Source organism: Anopheles coustani, unplaced genomic scaffold (assembly GCF_943734705.1).
Source record: "Anopheles coustani unplaced genomic scaffold, idAnoCousDA_361_x.2 scaffold_12_ctg1, whole genome shotgun sequence".
NCBI classification, from domain to species: domain Eukaryota; kingdom Metazoa; phylum Arthropoda; class Insecta; order Diptera; family Culicidae; genus Anopheles; species Anopheles coustani.
Genome location: NW_026525384.1, coordinates 423,909 through 447,493, shown reverse-complemented (window position 1 = coordinate 447,493; position 23,585 = coordinate 423,909). Strand labels below are relative to the sequence as shown.

Sequence of the window (23,585 nt, the reverse complement as noted above, 5' to 3'; positions counted from 1 at the left end):
TGACCGTGTTATATTTTATAAACCAAAATGGACGAATTCCCGGAAAATTTCATAAAAGAGGCAGAGCATTTGCGAATACATCAATGGTTATTTGTTGCATTCTTCTATGTTCAAAAGAATAATTTACAGCTTCGTGTAGCAAACGCGTGATTTAAGAATGGCAACAAAACCATGTTTTGTAGCTGCCACAACTATTGCTCAGTGTGCTGCATTCAGACTCAAACCTTGTATATCTGATTTAGTTTACCTACGATACAATCTACATGCAAAATAAATAATTGAAATGCCACTATTTGGGTATTTTTGCGGTTCAGGAACTACGAAGAAAGCGATGCTTGTAATGCCAACATTCCCAAGCCAAGGCGTCACTCAAGTAAAGGCAGGGGTTTAAATTAGTACACATGGAGCTTTCCAAAGAATGAAATTAACATAACTTCAATGGGTCTATCATGACCAGTACTTGTTCGGATAGGTTGCTGCAGCGTGCTGCATAGGATGATAGTCACCAGGTCCGGCCGTTGTGGGCGGAGGACACCCCACAAGGTTGGTGGCGTAGGCTTGTGCTGGATGATGAGGTGGGTAGGACTGGCTCCAAGGTGTCTCTTGTGTGGCCACAGCTGTGGCAGCTGGTGCTGCCGGAGGAACTTTGGCATAGCTTTCAGCATGGGTGGCCGATGGACTCAGTTTGATGGAATTTTCATGCGCTGGCTTAATGTATTCCTCGCTTATCATCTTGGAGTACTCTTGGGGCAGGAATTCTGCAAAAGTAAAATTTAACATTTCAAACGATCTCTTAACTATACTGCCTAATGCATACCTTGATTGTTTTGATGGAAGCCCATGTGGTTGGAGGAAAAATTTTGTCCACCGAAGTGACCATGTTGGAAGTGGCCGGCCGAAAAGCTGGCAGGGTTTTGTGCAGCAAACTCATAGTTTGCCGCCGATGCCATCTGATATTGCTCGTTGGACGACACTCCTGGGTGGTACTGTGACATGGGCAGTGTGCTAAGACCGCCGAGAGGTGTGGACATTTGCGCCCCAGCATGCTTACGAAGGCGAGCGCGTCGATTGCTAAACCATACCTGAATACGCGCCTCCGTTAGGTTCGTGCTGGAGGCAAGCTCCTCTCGGGTGTACACATCCGGATACTGCGTCCGCTGGAAGGCCTTCTCAAGCGCTTCCAGCTGCTCTCCCGTGAAGGTGGTCCTCGATCTGCGTTGCTTCCGCTTTAGCAGTATTCCCGGCTCCGACTCGGTGTCACTGGAATCTGATCCGCGACCTACCATGGTTTCCATGGATTGAACCATGGAACGATGTTGTTGAAATCGTGGTAAGAAAAAACGAAATGTAACAATTAGTCACCGCTACGGATGGATTGTGTTTGCTTGGGTTCATAATGTGGCATGTAATTGAAATCAGTTAAATTTCTTCTCACCATCGAACAGTGCCAGATGTTCCACGTTACGTTAGAAGTGTAAGCGAAACAAAAAAAAAACGCCCACATTTTGAATGTCTCGACTCTCGACGGATAAGGCTGCACATTCCGTTTATTGAGAATTTATACTTACAAGATACATGCAAAACTTGTTCAAATAGAACATATTACTAAAACACGAAAGATGTAGAGTTTCAGTAGGCTGCACAACCAACATCATGCCAATATCGAATCAGGAGGTTTTCAGACAGCACAAATATACAAGACAGATTTATTTTGAGATTAGATGGTTTCTCTAAGCGGCAGTCGTTTTGAAATGTTTTCCAATCATACTGTAGAAGTAAATCAAAGAACATTTACGACGCCTAAAGCATGTAATAAAATTTGAACAGCCTTTTGTTGGTTCGACAGTTTGAATTGCTTGCGGTTACTTACCGATCTTATTTATGACTTCCTTACTTTAGCTGTACATTATTATTATAGTGCGAAAATGAAACCAAAAACAATGTTTTCCAAATGAGTGTAAATCTTTGCTAATGCCAAACACGAAAAACTGCCCTGCTTTTCAACTGCAACCGATCGATGCATCGATTCCGCTGAAATGTCACAACATGCATGAATCATTTTAAATTGTTGTTCTTATAACATGTATAAGCATTCTCAGCCTAACAATGTTCTTGACGATTATTTTCCGTGTGTCGTACGCAACTACTTTCAACATTTATGGGCTATTCGTTAAAAAGCTATTAAGTACGGTGTTCTTCGAGGGCAAAGATAACCATTCCGCTCACAGGGCAAAAAGGAATTTCGGAACTCCATTGAGACTTCGTATCGAGAGCAGAAGGGAAAACTGCTCATCACGCACATCACTCGATGTGTTGGGATGGTCAGAAAGTAAGAGTCAGCCCAAGGGCAGACAAAGAAAACCAACGACTGCAGCCCAAAAATGTAAAGCATTGTGCAACTGATGGACTCGGTGTTCAGACCGGACGATGCGGTTTGCTTAAAGGGAAACCTCAATTATAGGAGTGGAACCCATAAATGGTGCATTAGAAGATTGCCTGGAGAACATGAACAGCCTTCTATAAATTTCTAAGGATGAAATAGTAAAAGATTATGTAAGCTATTGTGGGCTAGCATTTGCAGAATATTGCACAGACATAAATAAATCTAGATGAAATAATCATTCCGCTTTGCAGATCATTGAACATAAGCTTCGCGCTGACAATTTCTACTTAAACGATGAGGAATGCTTCGGCTCTATGTACTCCACGGCTAACGCAATATACCAAGTGCTAATTGCCAGCTACACATTTTCGTGTTTATTTAGATTTTTTGTTCCAACATATCCATCATTTCGTGGAACGAACGCCAACCAGTTTGTCGTAGGTGGTTACACGCATATATTAGCCGGTTGACATAATGACATAGTGTGTCTGTAATAGTGTTTTAGTAATCGTTGCCATACATCAATACAGTTGTCCGAAGCGTAACTTCCAAATGGAATAATCGAAGTTCTTGCCAGTTCCGGGCAACTAGACAATGTACTCCTGATGTAGTTTGATTGTGTGCTCATCATTTGCGAACAACATCTGCGCTTTGGCGCTAGTGGCGAGCATTTTGAACGATAAATCCATGTTGCCGTTATGTTACTGCTTCCGCGCTTGCATGTTTTGCGTAGCATGGACGTGGGTCGTAACTGCAAGCGCAGCAAAAAACTTCATCTCCGTTTCTCTCTGTATAGGATGGCAGTGAATAAAGAAAGGATTAAGTGCCTTTGCACCAACTATGCCTTCGTTGAACGGAAAGAACTGAACTAATGAGTATGAAAACCTATACCACCATAACGCCATTGCACCACCTCGGTATGATGCGGAATGAAATGAGAGCAGAATGAGATTTCAATTCATTGCTCTGTTTATTAGAATGGAGCTGAATGACAATGCTCAAATATCTACTCCTGAAATGTTTGCTTAGTGGAAAAATTTGTAATTCAATATGCAATCAATCTAGCATTTTTTGTGATTTTTTTTCAATATTTGTTACATAAAAAACCATTAGTTCTCAAAATGAACAAACTTCAGATAAAAAAAAGTTGTGTAATTTTATGAAGTCTGACTGGCATTTGCAAACACATAAATATATCATATTATAAGCCCACATATTTTTTAAACAAACTAGCTGATTTACACGATTTCATCCGATTAGAACAAATATTCGAACGAAAGAGTGTTTTCATTCAGTATATTCACTTTTACACTCTCGAATTTTACCATTTTTTTTAACCGTAAAAATTTGTTTTTAGTGTTACCTCAAATCGCCAGCAAATTCTTTTTACATATAACTGGCATTAATCATTTAACTGAGCTTCTCCTGCTTCGATATGAAATTAACCAGGTGAGGTGTTTTTTCTTCATGTCTTGGGCTGACGAAGCTCCAGCAGTACCACTCATGGTCGCTAGCCAAACAGATTTTTTTACCTACCAACTGGTGGCTTCATCCACGCCATCCACCCACCAATCAATTTAGGCCTAACAACCTTCGGTAGGGGTGGCTCTGTCCTTCGGGAGAGCCTAAAAGGACTTTAAGGGCTGGCTCGTCCGCTGCCATTCGCACGACATGATCTCATGCGGAATCGGAGACATCGTAACCTGGCGAGCTTAATTCGCTGAACGATAAAGGGTCTTTATACAACTGATAGAGCTTGTCATTATTGTATAAGAGCCACCCCTGCCGTAACCCCATGGGCGGTGTTAAGTAGTATGTATGTGTGTGTGTTGTATGTTTTTCAAATCTGTCGCATAATCATAAGGTGGCAACATAGTTTTTTACAGAATTTCTATCATGCTGGTGATATGAAGTTATAAGCAGGCAGGAAGGCTTAAGAATTTCACACTTGAAAAATTAGGCTCCTTATGGTTATGTTTGTTGTAAATTAATGGACGGATTTTGTGTGATTCAGACTGTTTTTTTACGAAAGAGAAAAAAGAAGATGTCTACCAAGGGGTAGGGGGTAGGATGGGCCTCTCTTACCCCTTCTTCTAGATGGATGAAATTTTATCACATGATGGCTACATATTTAAGCAGTATGTGCACCAATTGTTGTAAAACCCCTCTCTATACACTGCGTCCCAAAATGATAGCCTCACCCAGTTTTTTTGCTCATATGCTATTTTAAATGATCGCAAGGTAAAATAAACGACAGAAACATATTTCTTAATCTAAAAGAAATGTGTTTCACTTCTAATTTATCAGAAAAAAAATTTAATTATAATATTTTGGTCAAAAATTGAAAACATGGAGTGTCCCATAATGATAACCTCACTTCAAAAATCATTCAAATTAACAAAGTAACCCAGTTCCTAGCCACATCATCAGTTGTCAAAAGTAATTTTTAAGTTCTCTTACTTTAATTTGTAATTTAATTTGAACATTGGAAGCGGAAAACAACTCTGGGAACGAGAAAAAAGTCAAATTGATGCTTATCGCTTTAAGGGCAGGTCAAATCATGAGATTGGTGTGCTAATAAATAGATCCACAAACGTCATTAACGATTATGTAAAAGATTCCAGTTAATATGGGCTTCAGAAGGCTCCTGGTCGTCTTGAAAGCAAATCTTCAAGTTGCTTTCAATTCAACCACAAACAAAAAACGATTTCTGGTTGAATATGCACAAAAAAGCTGTATTGCGAGCTTTGAATTCATGTTCTGATATTGTAAGAGAGTCCATGAAGAAAGTTTCTGCCCTCAAACTTCACAATCAAATCATTGGAGTTTGCTACAGAACATATGACATGGAAGAATGAGTGGAGAAACGTAAGTTGTCACTTTGTAGTCTTGTTCAAATTTTAAGTTAATAATTCATGTTAGGTGGATTATAATGATGAAAAAATGTTCAATCTTGATGAATCGGATTGAAACATCCATTACCGGAGAGATTTAAGACGTTACCGACGTTTTTTCTCTAGTCGCAAGGTGAATCGGTGATGATTTGAGCTGCCTTCAGTGGTCTTAGTAGAAGTGAATTGGCCATAATACCAACACGTATGAACAGCGATATGTTTATCGACATCCTGGACAACCATTTAAAGCCTTATCTGGAAAATCACAACACTCAACAGCTCTTTTTTAAGCAAGAAAATGCTACCGTGCACGCAAGTAAGACAACAAGAACTCACCATGCACGATCGAGTATCGAAACAATGTCTTAGCCAGCCGTTTCCCAAGATCTTAATCCAATAGAAAATGTTTGTGGAAGGCTAGTTCAAGAGATTTATGAAGATGGGAGACATTACGAGACCATATTAGAGCTGAAACTTGCTATTCGAAATGCTTGGCGTTCCTTGTCAGTAAATTCGTTAGAAATATTATCGGAGACCATGACATCAAGAATTTTCCAAGCAATAAATCGTAATGGAGGACCCATTGATTACTAAACCATGACTTTTTAATCCGTTTATGCTATTTTTGTTGATAATTTAATCTAAATCCTAAGTGAGGCTATCATTTTGGGACACCACTGATTTTAGTTTCTTGGCACTAAAGGGATTGTTCTCTCGTTTTCTTCAACAACATTTATGGAAAGTAGTCGTTTTATACTTACAAATATTTGTGAATTTTTTGGAAAAAATTCATATGCTCGGTATTCGCCCTGTACAGAAAAACCTAGGTGAGGCTATCATTTTGGGACGCAGTGTAGTTGTTGAGTTATTTTTATTGTTCATAAATTTTAAGAGATAGGTCGGCGTTTCTTTTAAATTTAGAACTAGTTTCACAACTGTATCATTTAAATTGAATCCGGTGTGGCCAAAACATTAAATCAACTATGTTTGATTATATGTTGAAACATCCAGCTTTATCGCGGATCACGTGGCCAAAGGTTATTTAAAGACAGGCAGTAAAAACCAGGATTTCATGTTGCTTTTGAGCTTATTACAGTATATTTAAAAAGTTTTGTAGCATATCGTGGCTGAAATCCAGCAAGAAGGCTATGCACAAAGTCGCGTTTCTTCCTGTCAAGACTACCGGCGTATGGAGAAGTGTATAGTGTGCAGTGCCTTACGGAATTAAGCAACTTTATTAGAAAACATCATAAAGAGTACGATTCAGTGGTTTGGACATACCTGGCCACAGTAAATCATGCCCAAAGATCAGCGAGAGTAGAATCGGTCAAATATAATCAATACACCCAGTACTGCTAACCCTCCTTATGCCTCTCAACAATTACAACACTTAAAGGTAGGACCTATTCCAACATTTTAAAGTCCAAACGGTATAGCATTTGGTCGTGAATGCCACACAACAACTGAAAAACATCCCTACATGACTGGTTTTGTCTGCTATGGCTAAAGTTTTGGCCAAGGACTGTGAATCCTACTTACTGGATGTTGGAGTATTTTTTAAAAGTACTGAAAAGATGTAACTTTACAATAAAATAGACTTCATTCAATTTGCTTGATAAACTGTTTTCTTATCGCATATGAAAATTTGTCTATTTTTTTAATTCAATCGTCATTAGATAATTGCTACGAAGAGCCATGATCATCAATGGTTCTAGTGTTAATCGAATCCACAAACAACTGGCTACATTCTTTCTTCATTCTGCTAGAACTTAGTGGAAATACTGTATCAGTATCTGATATTGTCTACAAACAATATCAGACGAAAATGTTTGTTCAATCAGTTAACTTAGTCTGTTTGAGCTCGTTTAATCGAGCTCGAGCTCTGTTTAACACTGCTAGAAAATTGCGCATGATTGATTAGGCGAGATTCATTCATATGAATATTTCACCTAAGATTCATTCAGATGGATACATGAATCTTTTGCGATTCAAATCTTCAAACGTTGATGAATCTTACGAAACCTTAATAAATCTTGATGAATCTTTCTCGGATCGTTCACAAATCTTGATGATTCTTTCATTGGCGTGAATCATGCGACGTAAAAGGGGTCTCTCTACCCATGTTTTGGACTTTACTTGTCTGTTCTTTCAACATTAATGAACTTTTGGGGCTAATAATTCTGTAAATTTTGTTTACCAACGTGATCGCGTGGTAGATGACAAATGACAGATGACAGAAGTCTGGCGGGTTTGGAGTTAGATTGATAGGATCGCGAGAATAAGTCTAACAGAAGGAGCAGAGGAAAAGTGGTCGCAGAAAGCCATCGTACCTATTCTGTTGCGCGATACGATAAACAGCAGTTTTAATTTTGTAACGCCGCGTAGTACGGTTTTATGAAATATAAAGTTGCAAGAAATTGCAGTTAAAATCAAACTTTTCCTACAAATTCTATCATTAAATGACTGATGAAACTCTAAACCGTTAAAACAAGATCATGAATGAATTCATGAATCCGAATCGCAATTGCACAACCATAGAAAATACGTTGATATGTGGAAAGTAGACGTTATGAAACATATGTTAACAAAGTTGAAAAGATTGTGATATCGAGTCATAAAATTAGATTCTTTTGTATGGAGTTTTGTGTACGCTGAAAGCTCCACCAATATCGAACCGTCGATTCCGAAATTTACAGAAATTAAGATTAAGCACTGCAGATCTGTAGAAATTTTACAATTGAAACTCAGTTTTGCTAATACAAAAAAAAAACAAGTATATGTACATTAAACACTAATTGACAAACAAAATCAACACACCATAAAATTGTGTTTTGTCATGCTTGCCCACTATCTATGGGTTTCTAGACTAGGAGTCTTGATCTTAGTCGAGATTCGAACCAAAGATGCTATATATGCGTCATGTTCATATTCTTAATTCTTGCACATTTTCATTCATTGTTGTTGCAACTAGTTGAAACTTTTACCAAAAACGAATAGGAAGCTGTCGATCAATTTTAAATTGTTGAATTTTTCTACACCCCACAATATTATTGCTAGTCATGACCAAATCGATGTGCTATTCTATTTGCTTAGAAGCTCGTTACATTTCTTCCAAACATCTAAGTAATTTTAATGTTTATTCTCTTATCACAAGCTCTGATACAGAATGTCATTTTCAGTAATCATTGTAGCAACTACAGGAAGTTGTGGTCTGCACTGTTCCAAGACCCACCAGGCTTAGCACCTTCGGACGAAGGGTTCAATTTTCTCCTTTTTATTATAACACCCTTTGCATCTTGCTTACGTGTAGAATCACATACCGTTGGTAGGTTGTGGCTAATGCGACCGCTCAAGCCATCGGGAATGAGCGTCACAACGTCTGCATGTTCGAATCGCCATAATAAATTATAATAAGGCTAAGAGGTTTCGTTTACCAATTTTTCATTCCATTTCGCCGCGGCAAACCGTCCGGTAAACGGAGCTCTTCCTCAGCTCAAGTAGACGAGAGCCTTAGCTTTCGAAACGAAGTTCCTTTATTTTTTGTGGATGGCCCTCGGATTCTCGCTTCGTTCGGACATTCCATCGCGTATAGTACGTGCAGAGTCGGAACAGCAGGTTCCCGGGAAAAGAACATCTTTTGATGTATACCGCTTTCTTGCTGTATATTGGCTTCGGTATCATGTGATCCATTGTGTCGGTTGACACTTGGGTACAATTTTGCGGTATTAGCTGCTGTAAACTCACACTCATTTATTAGTTGGTCCCTTTTATGAAAGGATTTTACCTCATTTGTTCGATGTTGGAGGCCACAAATAGGTGTAATATTGTTCGGTACGATCAAGAAGTGTGTGATTGAGAGCGACGGAAAATGCAGTTCAACCAAAAGGGGATTACCGATGGGAAAAAAGACATAGACATTATGGAACCGTGTAACAGGCGCTTCGGTATCATTCCGAATCATGGATCTAGTTAAGAATTTCTTTCAACATAGGTTCGGCTAAGGAAGTAGTTATAATCGTCTTGCAGTACCGGAAATAGGAAGTGAAATAGTTCGACTCTAATATATTTGAGAATTTGAGGCATCTGTAAGCAACAATCGCTACAACTATGAATCGATCGATTTTATTTAGGAATCTATATACAGACTAAAGTGGAAACGTACTTAGGCAAGAGTGTACAGAGACACTCATAAACATGAGTAGCAAAACTTGGTCGTCAGTACGCTTCTCACAATATATGAAGTATAATACATCACTCTCTCGATTCTAATTTCTAAAATAGAATCGGAACAACTAGTTCACAAAGATATTGCAGGTGCACGCCGCCCTTGAAGTTCTTGGGATGATTAATGATTCCTCGCTTACATGGCTTGTTTTGGGTGGGAATTTTGATAACTTTAAGCGAGAAAAAGGTACAGAAACGAAATGGTAACTCCCTTAACAGCAACCATGCAAGCAAAGTTACATACATACAGGTTGAATCAGAAAGCTGCAACATAGGCAGGGCTCTTGTTGCCTTCGTTAGGAAAAAGCTTTTCATCGTGTCGAAAACTGCTGTTACACAAGTTTTTGTATGCTTCTCTGTTACTGTTATTCTAGTTACTATTTCTTCACATGACAAGTGAATTGTTCGAAAGCTAGGGAATTGTTCTGTTTGAACGAATTCCAAAGCATTGAAAAAATTAAGTCTACTCATTTGGCCAAAGGCAACAATATCAAAGGAATAAAAGTAATGACAAAAAATGAATGTTATAAAATTATGGCACTAATATGTTACATCGCTCAGCCAATATTTATTGCCAACAGATGTTGAGGGGAAAAGTAATTTCCGCTAAAAGATCGTCGTGTGCAATCGCGACCGCACACGATTGTGTCTCGTATGCCTTGTTTATGAGGTACGAGGTGCTACATTCAAATCACTGATTTTTAGTTTCCGCTAGATTTAGTTACCCAAGTGGCATCGCCACAAATCCACTCATGGCCGTCATGCCGTCTCGCATTTCCTACGAGATTCTGTCTCGACCGTCTTCTGCTGGTCGGATATAGGCTCCGTTGTGCTACGCATTACGCTGTCAACCACCGAAACGAATGATAAAAGTGTAACCACCACACCAGAAGTCCTGCTCTACTTGTCACAAGATCAGCGTTGGCGGCATTACATCAAAGGCTTCACACCAAGTCCGCAGAGCCACATACCAGTTAGAAAAATTGGGAAATGATGTTGTACCACAGCCTTTTGACTGTTGTCACCCTTCCCGGGTGGCTTCCGAGGGCTCGCGCAGGCGAAAAGCCAACGCCTCGTCGAAGGAGGCAAAGAGAAAGGAAGAGGAGAATCAACGTACACTGTGGATACATTTACACAAATCATCCCTTGAAAGTGGACACCATCTTTGTGCTACACCGCAAACCGGTACGATTCCATGAAAGGAGTTTAATGGAAAAGTTCTAGAAAAATTGGGTCACATAGAGGATAAAGAACATAATGCAGGCCTGTATCCTTTTTGAAGCGAGGCTCAAATTCGGACGTCAGGATCACGTTGAGGAAACGTTCCACTCCCTCTGATTCTGCTCTTTGTTGTATGGGCAGAAATCACAAAATGAAGAAGCTATAGCTACCGGTTAGCGGTTTAGATCAAACATTCGTTTGCCTCACATTTCTTATTGTGTGACCTTTTCGTATACAATCGTTTGAATGGTGTATTGTAGGTGTTATTATTGTATACAAACATTATTGAAAAAGTGCACAACTCGAAAATAGCACAATTCGCTGTCACGTGACGTCATCAAACCAAAGGAAATTTTGGACAGAATAAACATTAGTTTGTGTTGCCGTTTCATGTTATAATGTTATTTCAAATGGAAAACAATATACTATAGCCTGAAAATTGAAACGGTCTGGCAGTGCATAACAGTGCATTTCCCAAAACACAATTTTATGGTGGACTTACTATACATCGGAATGTATTCTAAACTATAACGGATTATCAAGTCGATGTATAAATCTACAAAACTAGGATTTTTTATTGAAGTAAACAAAATTTCAATCAATTGGACATTGTGCATTTTAATGATTGACTGTCAATAAAAGCACTGAAAGAGGAATCATATCAGCAAATTCAAATCTTTTGCTTTATTATGATATTTGGTTGGATTTGTGATGACGTAAGAAATTTTAAAAGTTTTAGTATCGTCTCTCAACATGCGTCAAATTCTCAATCGTACTAGATTCTTTGTAAAATGTTTATAAAATACTATGAACTTTGATTCAAATGTGGGTTGTTTCGTTTATACCACTAAGACGGGTATTTTTTTGGGATGGGATCGTTCGTCCCAGAAAAAATATGAGACTGTGTGGTTATTGTAATTTACGGAAACCAATGTGGTCTTATAAAATGAAGTATGGTCACAGTTTATGATCAAAGAATGCACCTTTTTAAATGGCTTCCACCATATTCATAACCAGTCTTGCTACTCCAACACCTTTGAAGTTATAAACGAAATAGGAGAAAGACGACACAAGTATGTAGGCAAACATTGCATTGTTTGCACATGATTTGTTTGGTTATGTACGGTCACTATTGTAAAAAATCGCAAACAGGTGAAGTTTTACTCTTTTTTGTCATGGCATCTGCACCTTCTCCCGGAAACAATTCAAGGTCGATGTACCATGTGGTTTACATGCGATATTATGCTCCTATAATCTATGGTAGTAAAGAACAAAAACCAGTGGCGTCATTTCCGGTCATCTTTTGAGGATGTCAGGCACACTTCCGGTAATAGTCTTCGAAACCTAGTCGTAAGTCTTGCTATTGTGTTAAAAGTCAAATTGTTCGTGTAGGTAAGAACACAACATTCCTGCAGCTGCATAAAACAATGGATAGCGATTTGTTTCGATACCAAAGGACTATTTTTCAACACTCGCCGGCATACCGCCTCCGGAAGCTCTCTGCATGTGAGCAGCTACAGAACAAAACACATCGGCACGGCAGGCACATGCCGCATAAATTTCATGCTTCAAATGCCTCTTAAATCCTTTGTCATGGGCGGTTCGGAAAAGTAAAAAGGAAAAATTATTCAATACCCCCATTTGGCCGCATGTTCGACCAGGGTGTTCTTCATATTCTTGGGGACCTTGCCTTCTTGGGACGGAGGTTTGAACGATCATTGACCCTACATAGTACCGCTCTGATACGTGGTACTATTGATATTACTACTTCAAACAATTGGCATAAATATGCAAAAACCATTTCGGAAGTTTTAAAGCAGTGATGTCAAACTCGTTTGACCTCGCGGACCACATTTCTTCCCAAAATAGGTTTACAGACCATTTATGGTTGGATTAGTTGCGTTAATAAAAATTAGTTCTTATCAGTGAACTTTAACTTTACATTCACTTTCATATTTTTTAAAGACCGCCTTTGGTCATGCCTATCCTTTAAGGGCTTTCAAGACTTTTTATACTAAATATTATATATTCTTTCATAAATTTGCATCCAAACAAATCAAACATTGTCCTAGCTGTAAGTAATTTTCTTGAGATAAACACCATCATAACATGTATATAAGAAATTTCCAGTAGAACAAGGTACAATATGATGTTTCAATATGCCTGACAGCGAATACTCATTGTAGCATTGTCTATCTGAAATCTAAAGAACAGGATGGAGACAATGAACATCGTTTAAAAAATCAGAATCATTGAGATCAAGAGAAGTTTTTCTTGAATTGCTCAAACCTTACTATTATTTGAAATTAATTGGAGAGAGATTCTTACCAACCGTTATATCTTATTGTAATTTTAAATAAATTTATGTGTTTAATTTTACTGGGAGGCATTGGTACACTTTCTTGGATTTAAATTGTTTTTATTTTATTAGTTCTCAGGTTGTGTATGACATAATATGACATTATTGATCCTGATCAGTTTCTTTTACAAAAACATCCATGGTGGATGTTATGTTTTGAGTACTACATACTTTCAATGAATCATTCAAATGGTTGTTAGCTATCCGTGATCTTAGTTTTCATTTGTAGACAACTAGCCCAGCAATAAACGGCTTGGGTTCAAAAATCAAGTCAAGATCGGACCCTCCCAAGTACGGGAGGACTAATTTTTCACGTACACATAGACAAAACAATCTAGACAGCATTTTCACCCATTTCAAACGGTGAGCAGTAAGATCTCTGTCATAAGCGTATCGATGACATGAAATAGCTTTCAAAATTCGATCGTTTCATATCGTTTTCAAATCATATTAAGTTTAATTGAATATATGGAGCAATTCAACATTATTGTACTTTTCAGTCCGCGGGTCCGCGACAGCCGAGCGGTAGCGCCGGTTAGAAAATCGGCCCATGAGCGCTGGGGCTCACCACCTCGACGGCGTGGGTTCGAATCCCAACCGAGACCGGACCCTCCCCTGTACGAGAGGACTGACTATCCACGTACAACAGGGAAACAAGTCTCGTAAGCCCTTAAACGGGCAGGCATGACCAAGAGGTCGTTACGCCAAGAAGAAGAAGTACCTTTCAGTGGATACACAATTACACAGTACAGTTTCTACAGCTAACTGATTGCTCCACATCTGTTATTTCATTTAGTATGTTCTTGTATTTATAAAATTACCAATAATGATAGGCGTAAATGTGTCGTATAATGTAGTATAATTTATAGTATGCTATAGCATAACGTTATAACGAATGGTAATTATGGACCAAACGACGTCGCTCATGTAGCTTGGGTCAACATCCTTGATTTGATTTTCTATGGTGAACCTACAATTGATCCATAAACGATATAATTCTGGACGTTATCTCCACTTTTTTGGGTTAAAATCTTAACTTTGTTACATAGCTTTGTTTTTATAGAAACATATAAAGTAGCATTCTGAATTACTACTTTACTAAACAAAAGATGAATGATTTAAGCAATCAGTTTTAAGTAGATATTCTAAACGAAAATATCATGCCCTCGCAAATTCTTGTTACAACCTGTTTTAAGCTTTTTCTTCAAGAAAATTTACTGCTACCTTTCATTCCACGTAGATATTATATATTCAGTATATCATAGGTCGGTGGTCAGCCGTTTATAATAACAAGAAGGGCCAGACTCAAAATTCGACAGTGTGTGTTTTGTGAGGCAATTGGACGAAGTCAAAAATATTGATTGTTTTCAATATGGAATTGAATTAAAGAGAGAAACTTAATGTTGTGTTTCCGCTTTATTTATGCTTTATTCTGCTTTACTTACCGCCTAAGATCCCATGTATGCTGTAATCCTTTCTGCTATCATCGTCCTTGCGTCCTCCTTCCACCCCTCCTCCACGTAACAACCGACTGATTGATGAAACGCTCGGTGGATCCGTCACCCCTTCCTGAAAATATTACCAGAAAAAAGTGGGTTTACTTAAAAATAACCCTCACAGTTCGAGCGTTTCGTGTGTTTTATGTTTGGAGTCATGTGTGTGCTGCTTAAGATCCCTTTCGTTTCGTTTGTCGATGCATTTGGCACCTACTCTTTGACTATTAACCTGCCATGCGATGACCGGAAAACTATTTAACTTTCATTAGATTTGTTCCTTCGTTTGAAATTCTTTAGTTCCTCCTGATTTTCTATCTCTCTACATGTACCACGAGAAATGCTGTTTATTCCTCACAGGTCCTATTTCTTCTTCAAACAATGTTGTCATTTTATGATTTGCTTCCGAGTAGAGTTTGTTGTGAAAGGAAACCAGCCAGTTGACTCATAAATTTGTAGGTGCTAAGCCTTTTCTCAGCTTCTAATTAAATTTTCCCACTTCTAAGGCGCGGTATCCCTTCAAGTTTCGTTTTCTTCGAGATCGCTGGAAAGGCCGCTACGTTTGGCCTTTATGGCTGCTACATATGGCTGGAAAGGTCGCTACGTATGGGTTTTGTTTTTGTGCTGCTGGTCAGAAATTGTTATTTTTAGTTTGTTTTATTCATTTAACCATGTGCCCAAGAGACACGTTTAGTTTATGTTTGTACGTTTTTGTTCACGCAATTTCTTCATGTTATCGATTATTTCGATGTTTAAACTAAGTCAGTTTGCAAAATGTCCCGCAAAATGTAGGTATATCAAATAATCAAAATAAAATAAATAAATGAAAATAATTTTGATTGTAGAGCTACAATTCAACCGTAACGGGTTTAGTAAAATAGATTGTTTATCTCCGAACGGATTCACCCCCACAACATCAAATCAATATAAAATTGAGTTATTGTTCCTTGACACCTGCTTTAAGCCGCATCAAAGATTTAGAAGCGTCGAACATCTATTTTTCAATTAAAATCAACAAATTTGGTTGAAGACCGTCATCAACTCCAGTTTGAAGTGGGATCCTGCAGGCGGCGCGGCTTAAACGACAAAGGTTTTGAAGCTCAAAAACTGAAATCAATGGGATGAGGTTGAGTGAGATGGACCGCGGCGTTTTTCTGTTCTCCCACCTTGCCTTATCCAGTAGTTTTCTTTATGCAAGATAAAGTTCCTGATTCACGGGACCGCTGGTCTATCGTTCGTTTCGACGCGTTTCTCGATGTTAATTAAATGATGATCATGATAACACCTTTTTGGTGAAGCTATTGGGAAACTCATTCAAAAATTAAACAACTCAAAGAATACTGAAACCCTTCATTAGCGAAAGAAGGAGAGTGGTATAGAGGCGGTAAATAAATCGAAAACTTGATGAAGTTTGTCTTACTTTTGATTCCGCCAGGGCAATAGCATAAAGAGCACAATGCAACAACTAGAAATGGTTTATCTGATTATTTTAGTATGTCAATCGATTTTTAGTATTTGCACTGTTTATTAAAATTATAATGAAAATAACTACAAGACTTACTCAAACACAGATATTAACGATTTCAAAATCTTAACAAACACTCATGCGGTTTTATGACATCTCATGTCTGTATTTTACTCGTCAATCATCTAATCATGAAGACATGCATCAATTTTTAAAGCAGAGCCAGCAGTATGAAGGTCTGAAATCTTCTGAAAAAAGGATAATTGCTTAATTTCGCGGAGCACGCCAGATGCAGTGAGACGCGTGGGCGAAAATAATATGCCGTACCTGATCTTTCGAACACCGCAAACTTGGCCACCAGAGCGAGTGGCTACATTCTCATCTTTTAGATTGTTTTCCAAGAAGGCGCGCAAAGGGAAACGATGAAAGTATCTTTCGGTGCATTCACTGCTTAATGAACACCATCGCCCAAATCAACATCATACGTTACATTTATGTGTAAGATTTAAAACGTGAAGATACGCAAATCTCTTGCTTTACTTTTGTTCAGTGTACAATCCGAAAATAAATGAAATCGGTAACTATTCATATCAATTATTGTAGTGAATGCATATATTTAGAAAAATATGAGATTGTGCCATTACTATCTATACTCTTTTTGTTGAATGTTATTGTTTTGTCAACCATTATAGACTTAATTTTGACGAAATAGACTTGATTCAAATTTATATCAAACCGTTTGAACTACATTCGCAAGGAATAGGATAGTCTATTGTTTCATATTATAAAAACTTCGTTTCAAAATTGATTGCGTTTCTGGTTGTAGGTAATGTGTCGTTCTGGCAATAATTTAATGTTGTTATTAGGCATTTACCTGCCGGAAGTCAACACCAGGTCCAAGTTGACCAGGATGTCTAACATCGCTGGATTCGTCCGGGGCGGCCGTCTAGAATGGTAAAAGAGCAGAAAGGAAAACGTTCTATACCACAATATATGCTGTGTTTTGGTATGCTGTTCCCCCTTGACTCATTCACCGCTCAGAAGCTTTGATTTCCTTTCCGTTTTGCCGACTTAGCGGACACAACCGTCTACAAGCGACACCCGACCCACACGGCTACAACCTTCGAGATTGACATGACAGTTTCTAAAATACTTATCTCGCCAGCTTTAACTCGGTTGAACATGGCCGGAGACGAACTATGCAGGAATCCCCTCGAGCTCCAAATAAAAGCTTATTTGATGTACGTCTGATTGCCGGCTTCGTCGAGGTGTCTTGTTGACATCTCGTTTCTAGCACGTTTGGTTGATGGAAAACAAATTTTCTTAATCGGATCATCGCGGTGTAATTTCCGTTGTAGCCAGGTAAATGTCAGTGGGGAGAAGATTATGCAAGTGACCAGCGGTGCCTGATCGCCTTTGCCATTCATGAGATAAACGTTTAATATCACTAGGGAGACTGCCAACAGAAGTTATCATTCGATTCATTATTGATTGAATGTCTCAAACACTTGTAGTTGGTGGAAAAAAAAAACAAGATTAATTTTGGAATATTTTTGTCAAACTTCTGGCGGCGACCGTTGAGAACGGCCTTAAACCTCAAAGACACCGATCTTGAATCTGTGACAGAATAAATTAATCTATTTCCTTAAAACTACATTTCTCCACCGGTTTCGTAGTCAAATCTTGTCTTGTCACCATTAGGCACCAGTTTTTCTGTCGATTGGTATGCTTAATACAACCCTTCTCATGTTTGTATTTCTTGATCGACATCGACACCATGAGATAAACAATTGGATGTGTACATTATTGAAAAACACGTGGCTAAAGTTCCGATACGCTACTGGAATTTATGTCGGGTGAAAAATGTTAATCGTTCGCGAACGCTACTACGCCCCATCTGAGCAGTGGTTTGTCCCTGTTCTTCTTGAAAATTTCATTCACGGCTTTCCAGTGAAGCATTCTTCATGCCGTTACGTCATGACGAGTCATGGTAGAAAATTGAAGTTTCATTGTTGTAACACTTTTCTTTATCTTGAAAATAAATGATGTATATTGCAAACGACCATTTCGGTCCGGCAGTCACACGCCAGGCCGTCGAACGATTCCATTCATCAGAATGTACTTTGAATGATCCAATTGGATTACGAAAGTTTGTAAACCTACAGCTACTGTGATCGAAATGCTCCGTTTTTTGATCATGTTTAACCTGTTCAATTTTCGTGTTGCTGTACTTCATTCGGATATACCAGTTTTTCGCCTTTTTTTCACCGCTCGCTGTTCCGCGATCTCTCACTCTTTCAATAATCGCCCGTTGCCCGCGAACCAGTCAATCCGCCATGAGAGCTCATACAGCAAATAATGATCGCCGGAGTGTTCAAGCGTTTGCCCCAGGAAACATCAGTGGCAAAAGGGGCTTTCGACTACCGAAAGTGAACACTAGGCAATTCATCATCTGGAAAGTCATTAGCGGCATCGGGGTGCAGCAGTAGGCTTTAAAGGCTCCCGAGCAAATTAACACCCCAAAATGATGCCTAATTTTAGTTTCGCCCCTCGTTTTGGGCCTTGCATGTATGGTAGGTCGCCACCCGCTCTACATGGAGCAAGTTTTAAGAAGAAAGAGCAAGTGTGTATCATTGAGAATTTCCAGGTTTGAAATGAAATTCAAGCCAGACTGAAAATGAACGATGAATTTGCTAAATAAGCTTTAATACTTCCCTAAGGAAACTTAAATTTGATGAAATATACCAAACCAAATACAGGATATCGTAACGCATAAAAGAACTGAGCTTTTCAAAAAAACTGTCAATGGTCGCTAGTTACTAAACCGTCAGACAAAACGTAATTTTGCAGAAATAGAACCTTATTAAGCCGAAATTCAGTAAACCTGGAATTCACACTTCATGTTAAAAGATAGCTAATAAAAGATAGAATGAGATATTCTATTTCATCGTGACTCAATCTCTTGAACAGAAGATATTGAACAATGAAAGCATCACACATACATACCGTGAATTAGTACATACATGCACTGTACGTTTCAGTTAATTACGTCAGAATGACTGGCAATTTCGTTTCAAACCTTAACGTTTTGTGAGCAATAAAGTACACGGCAGCATGGAATTTTATTCTTTTTATATTGACACGCCGTTCTTCCTCAAAGTTGTATTCTTATTTGCCTACATAAATCGGAAAAAACTTGAATACATAGCGTAACTTAGTTTCTTTTTTTTAATCATTTATTAACAATAAAGCATCACTTAAAACCTGGGTAAGTATTTAGACAATTTGAAAACCGGTCGCTGACTACTCAATTTACAGTAAAATACACTTTTAAAATTAATTTACTAATATCAATTCATTTTGAATTTCGTCTGTATGATACATCAGAACCTACCAACAAGTAGAATATTATAAATAAATAATGGATTCAGTCTGTTTTTCTGTTGAATGTTCTTTAACACGATTCGAAGAGTTTTGTTTGTAATAAAAACACCAATATTTTTTAACTCAATTAACATATTACGCATCTTCCATGTTTCCAAGTTAGCATTACAATACGCTTAGATTTACAACCACAGTTCTAGACAAAAAGCTAGACATTAATCCGGCCGTTAGGTTGGAACATAAAGAAAATTACAATTGCAAACCATCCAAAAATGTATGCTCCAAACATGAAATAGTTCCAAAAATAATATTGTTCTACACATACCTTTATCAACTTTTCCCGTATTTCCCAGCTGAAGATTCCTGGATTCATTTTTTTCATCTCTTCGATACGCGCTTCAACTTCGGGTGTGGCCACCTTTGGCTTCGAGCCGCCGATTACTCCGGGACGAATTGAACCGGTTTCTTGGTAGCGGTTCAGGATTTTCGATACGCATCCATGTGAAACACGAAGCTGGCGTGAGATTACGCAAGGCCGCACTCCCGACGCGGCCATCTCCACGATTTTCAGCCGAATATGATTTGGCAGCGGCCGCCCGTTTATGAAAACACCACCCAATTGATTTACGCGACCTTGACCTAGGAGAGGCAAATAGAATGATACGATATCTCAGTAAAAGTAAAACAAACATTTGATTACACAAAAGCGATTGAAAGGTGTTTAGGGAATACTACATGTTTTGGCAGATCTAATCTCCGTAAAGCAAAAAAACAGAAACTATTTTTATAATACAACAAATGTGCGTTACGTGACTAGCTTTCGAAAGGCGCTCATTAAGCAGACATCGGTACCGTTAGGAAAATGACCTGAATTTAAGGCAAACCTTATAGAAGATGACAAACAACTTTACTGTCTAGCGTTGTACGTGACAGTGCTTAAACATTCATCGTATCATAATATCAGTGTTTGTGGACTGTTGTGGAAAAAATGTGCCACTGGTAAAAGAATGAAGCAGAAATTTTGAAAGTGTCAAACTAAACCTGTTTCTTTTCTCTTGACTATGGAAAAAATGACAGTATGAGGTGATCTTTGCATTAGATTTAACAATTTACTTTTTTAGCTGAAAATTTCTGTTTATTCTTTGATGACAGTTATACTTTAATACAGTTAAACCTTAGATGTGTTATTTATCGGCACGACAAGTGCATAGGAACACATTCCACCAAAGCAAGCACTCATGTGGCATCATGTCATACCACCTATGGTATAGATGGTGAAAGATGAACAAGAGCTTATGGCGAACACCGTTCATCTTTATTCCAGCTTCAAAGATGCAACTGTCGGTAACTGACAGTATAGTGCTGACGTCACGAACGATTGATTCGACCTGTGTATAAGTAAGTGCAAGTAAGATAACGTACACTGGACGATGCACGTAATTGTAGCAGCAGATCCCTGTATGTTGAGTGGAACAACAAATCTTATTCCAGAAGCTGCCATCGATCGTTTGGCTGGATCAATCGTAGCAGGAAAACATCTGGTGGAACCGTGAAAAATTTCGATTTTCCGGTTTTCCATTTTTTCTCGCCCCTGTCTGTTCGTGGTATGAGTCCTTCGATTCGTTGCAATACAGGTATAGCTAATTCGTCGACCATATGCTCCGTAACGAAGTCACTGTATGGAAGAAATGCCCGTTGAAAAAACGACCTCCGCGGTTCCATTCTCCGTGGTCGGCTCTCGCGAGCATTGACTGGCCAAGCCGAGGGAGTGAGGATGGATGGATGGATGAAAATAACTGAACTGGCCGATTGAAAGGTTTGAACGATGGATTCCTCCGAAAAAGATCCTATCCTCCTTATATCTCTTATTGTGTTGTAGCGTCGGATTATATCCTTCGCCTTACGGCTGTTGTGTCCTGCATGGTGAATTTGCGCTTCGACACCTTCACATACCAGAGCAACAGAACACGGTGACCTGAGGCCAATCATTGACAAAGGATCAGCAGTGGAACTAATTATGGCTACAATACTCACTACACTCATGATCTCAGTAAAATGGGTCACTCTCAAATTACTTGTACAGATACATTTTTATAAACGAAACGCCGAACGGTTTCTCTCCACAATACTAAACTAATATTTAATTATCAGAAGATTTCTAAAATCGCCTGTTTCCTGCAAATTAATTCACGTGAGATCTTCTTGTAATAAAAATGACCAATTAATTTAGTTATTTCATGACCATGATCAACCAATACGCTTAGTTTAACTTTAACTTATAGAATACAGATTGTTTTAGATTCAGCCATACCTTGAAAAGGATAACCACTAAACAGTGGTCTCATATTTAATGAGTTTGGGCCGGACATATCCATTTTCTCAGATGACGGTATTCAATTTGGATGTGTAACTCTATTCACTCTTTTCACTCGACGGTACACTATTATGACAATTGTATTATATGTGCTGAACTCTTCACTATTCTTGATGTCGATCACATAGTAAGCGAGCAAAACCCCAGACCAAAAGTTTCTTTTCCACTCGTTTACCGGCGGCTTTATGTCGGGGAGGTGTTGTGCGAAGTAACAGTGAGCAAAGCAAATCTATCAAGAAGAAAGTCGTCAGATCCTTTCTCGTAGCATTCTCAAACTACCATGCACTACCATTATTTACAGCACAGATCCGCACGGCTACAGAATTGGTATGCAAGGGTTCACTGATCACTAGCATCGTAGGTTGCACGCGTTTCTCTAGGATCTTCACGTAATCGCCTCAAATATACATAAATTGGCTCTGTCACAAGTGAAGAAAATAACTACATCGATTGTTTAGAAGTAAACTATGCTTGCATATCGAAACAGCACTTCCAGTTGCGTTCCTATTTCTTCTTTCAATGATCGGCTAAATTCAACATGCTACCTGACGTTCTCCTGACCAGTGGCATGTCAGCCGATAAAATTAATTTAATTAACACAAACAACCAAATTGCCACCAACAAACACTATAATTAAGAGCACAATCAACGCGTTCGCTATCGTGACAATGCGACGCCTGGCAGGGCACTGACGCATGAAGGAACTGAGCAACGTGGCGCTTCGACTTACTGTTTCCTTTTTTCCGACTCGATGGGCAAAGGTGTGCCTTTCATAGCCTTTCAAGAACCAGGTGGGCCAGAACGATGGAGCGCGGAAAGATAATGATATTAATGACGCTTATGATTGCAGAGTGTCACACCGCGCACGTGTGAGGAGATTGCAAGACGTTGTTCTAAAAAAGAAACAGGAACTTTTCGTTTTCACTAAACACTTTGGTACGGATTGAGATTGATTTCACGGCAAAATTTTCAACACCCAGGGATCGCTTTCGATCGCTACCAGATCTTCTTTCGCGCGTAGAAATCTTTCATCGCAGAAACGAAAACGTCGAACACGCGCACTATAACCCGCGTTGCGTCTACGCATGAACCGATCTCGGAACCAAGCGTTGGTCCAGGGTTTGGTTCCGTTTGATCCGATCACTGCGACCGCGACTGCCTGCCGAAAGTCGTTGGAAGTAACTGGTTGGCCACGGACGGAAAAACAAAAACATTACTCGATTATTCCGTGGCAGAGCTGCGATTCCGCGTCCGAATGCGCACGAATGCCACCTCGTCGTCGACACTCACACAAGCGCGCACGTGGCATCACACCGAGCAGCGTGGACTATGTTCGTCCGAGTCTGTTAGATCGATCGGAGGGAGTTGCTTATTTCGATTTCTCCCACCAACTTCAAGGCTGGCCACCAACGGCCACGACGCCGAGCAGTCCGTGATCAATGCACGCCGCTGAAGGGGTTTCACTCTGCCCTGCGCCGATGGATGGGCGCCCCTTTCTGTCACTCTTGGGCTACCGTAGCCATCCTTCCCATTAGGCGCTGGTGTGGTCTTGATTTTCCCTTCCCTTCCAGGTGGCGGATCGGCTGTGCCGCGGCTGTGGTGTGCATTATCCGACCCTTTGACGGAAAGCTGTTGTTGTCGAGCTCGGAAGTTAGGCTCAGGGCAGCTAGGTGTTGGACCCTTCTAGAGCCACGGTTCCGCCTCGCGCTTTGCGCTTTTGAGTAGGGGACATCCGATCAGCCATTCATTGCGTTCGAGGGGATTTTCCCAAGACCTTACGGCGTTCCT

General features: G+C 39.3%; 1 protein-coding gene across 1 annotated transcript; it reads right to left on the bottom strand.

Moving 5' to 3' along the window:
• Positions 1 to 447: 447 nt before the first annotated feature.
• LOC131271180 (protein gooseberry-neuro) lies at positions 448 to 21,798 on the bottom strand. The gene is made up of 6 exons (XM_058272572.1): positions 21,735 to 21,798; positions 19,749 to 20,062; positions 16,914 to 16,985; positions 14,527 to 14,650; positions 818 to 1,279; positions 448 to 758 (listed from the first exon to the last, which is right to left on the bottom strand). Exons 1-6 carry the CDS (start codon positions 21,796 to 21,798, stop codon positions 448 to 450), a joined length of 1,347 nt encoding a protein of 448 aa, XP_058128555.1.
• Between the last annotated feature and the right edge of the window lie 1,787 nt (positions 21,799 to 23,585).